Source organism: Aquarana catesbeiana, linkage group LG12 (genome assembly GCF_042186555.1).
Source record: "Aquarana catesbeiana isolate 2022-GZ linkage group LG12, ASM4218655v1, whole genome shotgun sequence".
Taxonomy (NCBI): domain Eukaryota; kingdom Metazoa; phylum Chordata; class Amphibia; order Anura; family Ranidae; genus Aquarana; species Aquarana catesbeiana.
Genome location: NC_133335.1, coordinates 228,890,196 through 228,896,195, shown reverse-complemented (window position 1 = coordinate 228,896,195; position 6,000 = coordinate 228,890,196). Strand labels below are relative to the sequence as shown.

At 48.0% G+C, this 6,000-nt stretch overlaps 1 protein-coding gene across 4 annotated transcripts in view; it reads right to left on the bottom strand.

The window, feature by feature from the left end:
- Positions 1-6,000, bottom strand: part of TEPSIN (TEPSIN adaptor related protein complex 4 accessory protein) — a 54,070-nt gene that overhangs the window by 4,149 nt on the left and 43,921 nt on the right. For 2 of the 4 annotated variants that reach the window (XM_073606867.1, XM_073606869.1), the window contains exon 13: positions 5,211-5,864. The exons of the other annotated variants lie outside the window; for them this stretch is intronic. In XM_073606867.1, the coding sequence (XP_073462968.1) occupies positions 5,406-5,864 (459 nt within the window). In that variant the 3' untranslated portion in view covers positions 5,211-5,405. Of the gene's footprint in view, positions 1-5,210; positions 5,865-6,000 lie in introns of those variants that run through there. 4 annotated transcript variants of the gene reach the window in all.

Here is a 6,000-nt window from a genome sequence, read left to right as displayed (position 1 = left end):
TTGATCAGGGATAGGTAACCTTTCAGAGGTTGAGAAGATCCCTGGGTAAGGAGGGGAAAATGACTATCAAGCCCCCAATAAATACAGCATAGTGTCTTGCCCGCCCCCCCCCCCACACACACACACACACTCACGGTTTAACAGTGTCCTGTGCCCTTCTTCACATCACCCCCCCCCCCCCCCCCAACTGTAGTGACCTCTTGACATCACATTCCTCCCCACTTTAGTGTCCTGTACCCCCCCCCCCCCTCCATAGCAGTGTCCTCTGCCACCCTTCACATCATCCCCCACTGTAGTGTCCTGTGCCCTCTGCCCACAGGTGTACCTTAAAGCTTGTGGGCCCCGATGCAAAGGTTAACCTGGGGCTCCCCCCACTACCACCTGAGGCTTCCACCGCGCACCAAGATACTTTCATGTTTCAAGTGGCTAAAACAGTGGGAGGCAACCTTTCAGGAGGTGGAGATCTACCTGAACAGCATGTCGGAGATCAAAGATCACCAGGGGGGGATCACTGCATAAAATTGGTCTGCATGGCTGTCGTCCAAGAGGGAAGCCTCCTCTAAAGATGATGCACAAGAAAGCAGGCAGTTTGCTGAAGATAAGCAGACTAAGGACATGGATTACTGGAACCATGTCCTGTGGTCTGATGAGACCAAGATAAACTTATTTGGTTCAGATGGTGAAAAGCGTGTGTGGGGGCAACCAGGTGAGGAGTACAAAGACAAGTGTGTCTTGTCTACAGTCAAGCATGGTGGTGGGAGTGTCATGGTCTGGGGCTGCATGAGTGCTGCCGGTGTCTTGCCGAGAAAGTTCCCCCGGCGGATAAGGACCCCCCTGTACTGCGCAGTACGAAGGACTATGGAGACGCCGAAAATAGCCGAAGCTGAAAACCTTGAGTCAGCTATACACGGCGCCTGCGCCCTGAGTCCAGGTTCAAGCCCCACCATCCAAGTGGACATAGAGGTACGATAAAAAAGTGCCGAGTTACAGGCACCGTGTACAGCTGATTTACAGCTTTTCAACTTCGGCTATTTCCGGCGGCTCGTACTGCGCAAGCGCTGCGCCTGCGCAGTACAGGGGGGTCCTTATCCGCCGAGGGGAACTTTCTCGGCAGAACACCGGCACTGGAGAGCTACAGTTCATTGAGGGAACCATGAATGCCAACATGTACTGTGACATACTGAAGCAGAGCATGATCCCCTCCCTTCAGAGACTGGGCCACAGTGCAGTATTCCAACATGATAACCACCCCAAACACACCTCCAAGATGACCACTGCCTTGCTAAAGACGCTGAGGGTAAAGGTGATGGACTGGCCAAGCATGTCTCCAGACCTAAACCCTATTGAGCCTCTGTGGGGCATCCTCAAATAGAAAGTGGAGGAGCGCAAGGTCTCTAACATCCACCAGCTCCGTGATGACGTCATGGAGGAGTAGAAGAGGACTCCAGTGGTAACCTGTGAAGCTCTGGTGACCTCCATGCCCAAGAAGGTTAAGGCAGTGCTGGAAAATAATGCTAGTCACACAAAGCATTGACACTTTGGGCCCAATTTGGGCATTTTCCCTTAGGGGTGTACTCACTTTTGTTGCCAGCGGTTTAGATATTAATGGCTGTGTGTTGAGTTATTTTGAGGGGACAGCAAATTTACACTGTTATACAAGCTGTACACTCACTACTTTACAAGTAAAGTGACTGGTATTCTCGGCTCACAGCTAAAAACAACTGACATTGTTCAAAAAAATAAAAATAAAATAATAAATAAATATATATATATATATATATATATATATATATATATATATATATATAAAGATTAGAAAAAATGATTGAAACATAAAAATCATCAGATTTACAAATCTACCCAATAAAAAGAGATGAAGTATCCAATCAGCCTATACACAGGCACGGCCTGGCACCATGTAGTTTGCTGTTGGCAGATCTGATGGACTTCACGGTTACCACTCCAGCAACCGAAGAGTCTTCCCTTCAGCCCTCCCAGGAACCTGATATGACTGTAACAACACAGGTTCCTACACTGGTGGCGGCTGCCACTCCAGTAACCAAAATGTCCTCCCAGCAGCCCTCTATAAATCTATTAGCAATGAATTTACAGGCAGGACCATGGGCTCTTCTTAGGAGAAGAAGTGTAAGAATATCTTTAAGAGCCCCCCAGGTAAACAGATGGTCTTCCCATCAGCCCTCCCGAGGACCAGGTACAGCTACACCAACAGAGGTCCCCACACTGGTGGCGGTTGCCTTTCCAGTAAACAGATGGTCATCAGCCCTCCTGAGGACCAGGTACAGCTTGAAGAAACATTTATAACCTATTGGGGTCTGCCATCTCAGCTATCTGGAGGAAATGGCAATCAGCCCTCCCAGGGACCAGGTATGGCTGTACCAAGACAGGTCCCTGCACCAACGCTTCATCTACTGAGCTCACCTAAAAGGTATTTCCAATTTTTCAGCCACATTTTTTACACCTAATTTATATTTGTTACGTGTTCCCATTCACATAGCATAGCTTTAAGAAAATTGTAAAAATTGCTGCTCACCATTAAAGGTGAAACCCCATGGAGAAAAAAAAAAAGAAACATGACCACCTAAAATTCATACCAGACCTCCTCCTGAGCATGCATCCTGGCAGGCCAGGAAAGAGGGTGAGGCGGGTGAGCATGCACCACCCTTCTTGCCCATACCAGACCACATGCCCTCGACATGGGGAGGTGCCTTGTCAGGGGGGTCTTCCTTTGCAAGGTCCACTCCCCATGTTTGGGGCATGTGGTCCAGTATGGCTCAGGAGTGGAGGGGGTGCACGCTCCTACCCCCATTGTAGGGGCCATGTTTTTTGTTTTTTTCATTTTTTTTGCATGCGATTCCCCCTTTAAAAAGGTGAGCAGCAAACTTTACAATTTTTTTTAAGTTTTACTCTGTGAATGAGAACATATAACAGATATAAAGTAGGTGTTATCCAAATATGGCTGTAAAAGTGGAAATACCTTTTAGGTGAGTGTCAAAGAAGTAGCGCTGGTGCCCCATTCAAGTAGTCACCATTCAGATGCCCATAAAAAACAGCAGAGGCTAACCAACAGACCTGATCTGGTTGCAGATCACTATGAACCTCTCATAGGGGCCATGTGATCCCTTCTTGGCTATGTCCTGGTCTGAGATCACTATGAACATACCATAGGGCCCATGTGATACCTTCCTATGTTCTGCTCGGAGATCACTATGTACCTACCATAGGGTCCATTTGATCCCTTCTTTGCTATGTCCTGGTCTGAGATCACTATGAACCTACCATAGTGACCCCTTCCTGTCCATGTCCTGGTCAGAGATCACTATGAACCTACCATAGGGCCCATGTGATACCTTCCTATGTTCTGCTCGGAGATCACTATGAACCTACCATAGGGTCCATGTGATCCCTTCTTTGCTATGTCCTGGTCTGAGATCACTATGAACCTACCATAGTGACTCCTTCCTGTCTATGTCCTGGTCAGAGATTACTAGAAACCTTCCATAGGGTCCATGTGATCCCTTCTTTGCTATGTACTTGCCGGAGATCACTATGAACCTACCATAGTGAACTCTTCCTGTCCATGTCCTGGTCAGAGATCACTAGGAACCTTCCATAGGGGCCATGTGACCCCTACCTGTCCATGTCCTGGTCAGCGATCACTATGAACCTACCATAGGGCCCACGTTATCCCTTCCTGGTTGGAGATCACTATGAACCTCTCATAGGGGCCATGTGATCCCTTCTTGACTATGTCCTGGTCGGAGATCACTACGAACCTACCATAGGGACCCTTTCCTGTCTATGTCCTGGTCAGACATCACTATGAACCTACCATAGGGCCCATGTGATACCTTCCTATGTCCTGTTTGGAGATCACTATGAACCTACCATAGGGGTCATGAGATCCCCTCCTGTCTATGTTCTGCTCGGAGATCACTATGAACCTACCATAGGGTCCATGCGATCCCTTCTTTGCTATGTCCTGGTCTGAGATCACTATGAACCTACCATATTGCCCCCTTCCTGTCTATGTCCTGGTCAGAGATCACTAGGAACCTTCCATAGGGGCCATGTGACCCCTTCCTGTCCATGTCCTGGTCAGAGACCACTATGAACCTAGCATAGGGCCCATGTGATCCCTTCCTGGTTGGAGATCACTATGAACCTCTCATAGGGGCCATGTGATCCCTTCTTGACTATGTCCTGGTCGGAGATCACTATGAACCTACCATAGGGCCCATGTGATACCTTCCTATGTCCTGTTTGGAGATCACTATGAACCTACCATAGGGGTCATGAGATCCCCTCCTGTCTATGTTCTGCTCGGAGATCACTATGAACCTACCATAGGGTCCATGCGATCTCTTCCTGTCCATGACCTTGTCAGGGATCACTTTGTACCTCCCATAGGGGTCAAGTGATTCCTTCCTGTCTATGTCCTGGTCAGAGCACACTATGAGCCTACCAGAGGGGCCATGATGGCCAAGGTTCCATCACTCATGTCCTATCCAAGATCATATAATACAGACCCTGACTGGTATATATGAATCCCAACTAGGGAAAAGAGATGCCTTATAAAGAGCCAAAAATTTTTTACTACTTTTATCCAAAAAAAAAAAAAAAATCAGCAAACTCCATGAATTGCTTTCTTCTGGGCTAAGCTAGGCTAAAAATCAGATTTCAGTAAAGAAATACAACGCATGACTGTGAAACTGGCTTTTTTTTTTATGCGTGGAGTTCAGCTTTAATTCTGGCTCTGCTTGTTAACCACCACTCTCACCAAACGACATTTAGTTTGATAAAGCATGGTGTGACCTTTACAACTGTCATTCCTTTTTTTTTTTAATGAATATACTCGCTAACACATCCGTTGCATCTCAGTGCTGCTGAACTCCAGTGATGGCTGCACGGCATTGCTCAGGGCGGGTTTCCTGTTGGTGACAACAGTGGACCATGTCTGTGTAAAATGGCCACTTGTTGTCTCCATCAGACGTCTGTGTGACAGGGTGACAACACAGGGGCACACTTGGTAGACAGGGACAGAGCGTTGTCACCTGACTATAGGAAGTTCTGGAATAAGGATCTTCATGGAAGGATCACCAGAATTATTCTAATGAAAGCCTCTGACTTAAAACAACTGAAGTGGCCATTTGAAATGACATGAACACATTAAAGCTGACATGAGACGGAAGTGATTGGATTTACTTAGACTTTAATACTCAGTGCACCCTGGGTACTCCTGCACCGGCGGGGCAGTCCAGGGCGCCGCGGCCTTGAATTATTTTGCTTGATCACCAAACAGATTCGCCATCATTTTACAGATGCAATGCGCTGCAGATACTAGTCCACACCAGAGGGGGGCGCTGTGTGTGAAGGTTAGTGCGCCCTCATGTGTTCAGGAAAGAGAATGCAGAGGGGAGGCACGGCTGGGCAGTTCTCTGCTGTAATTCTGAATCCGTGTGAAGTTTTGTAACGGAAAGCTCTAATGCCGGTTTGGTTTTCGCACCACTCCGCACCGGCGTCACCAAATCCATTCCATCAAACAGCGACAGACACCCGTGCACGCCGTTCAGGTGAGGTCCAGGATCCCGATCAGGGGCCAATGTCTCCGGGTCCATAACTTGGCCTTCCTTCGACGTGCTACAATTATCAAGAGCCAGAGTCCGTTCTGGAGAGGGGGAAGGGGAGACATGGGATGGGGCCAGTAGGGTCTCCTCCTCTGATTGGGGTACAATGTCATTTAAAAGGTCCAGGGGACTCCTCTGGGGTGGGGCTGGTACCAGAGCATGCTGGGAAGCTTCACGTCTAGGAGAATGTTCGGTAAGTGCTTCAAACTGGAGCAGGATCTGTGGAAAAGCAAAAAAAAAAAAAAAAAACAATTTACAGACACGAGAGCCACTCTTAGACTGTGATTGGTTCCTGCAAGTTTACTTTAACCCTTTCACTGCCAGGCTCCGCCTCCTGATTCTCACGTCAAGCGTT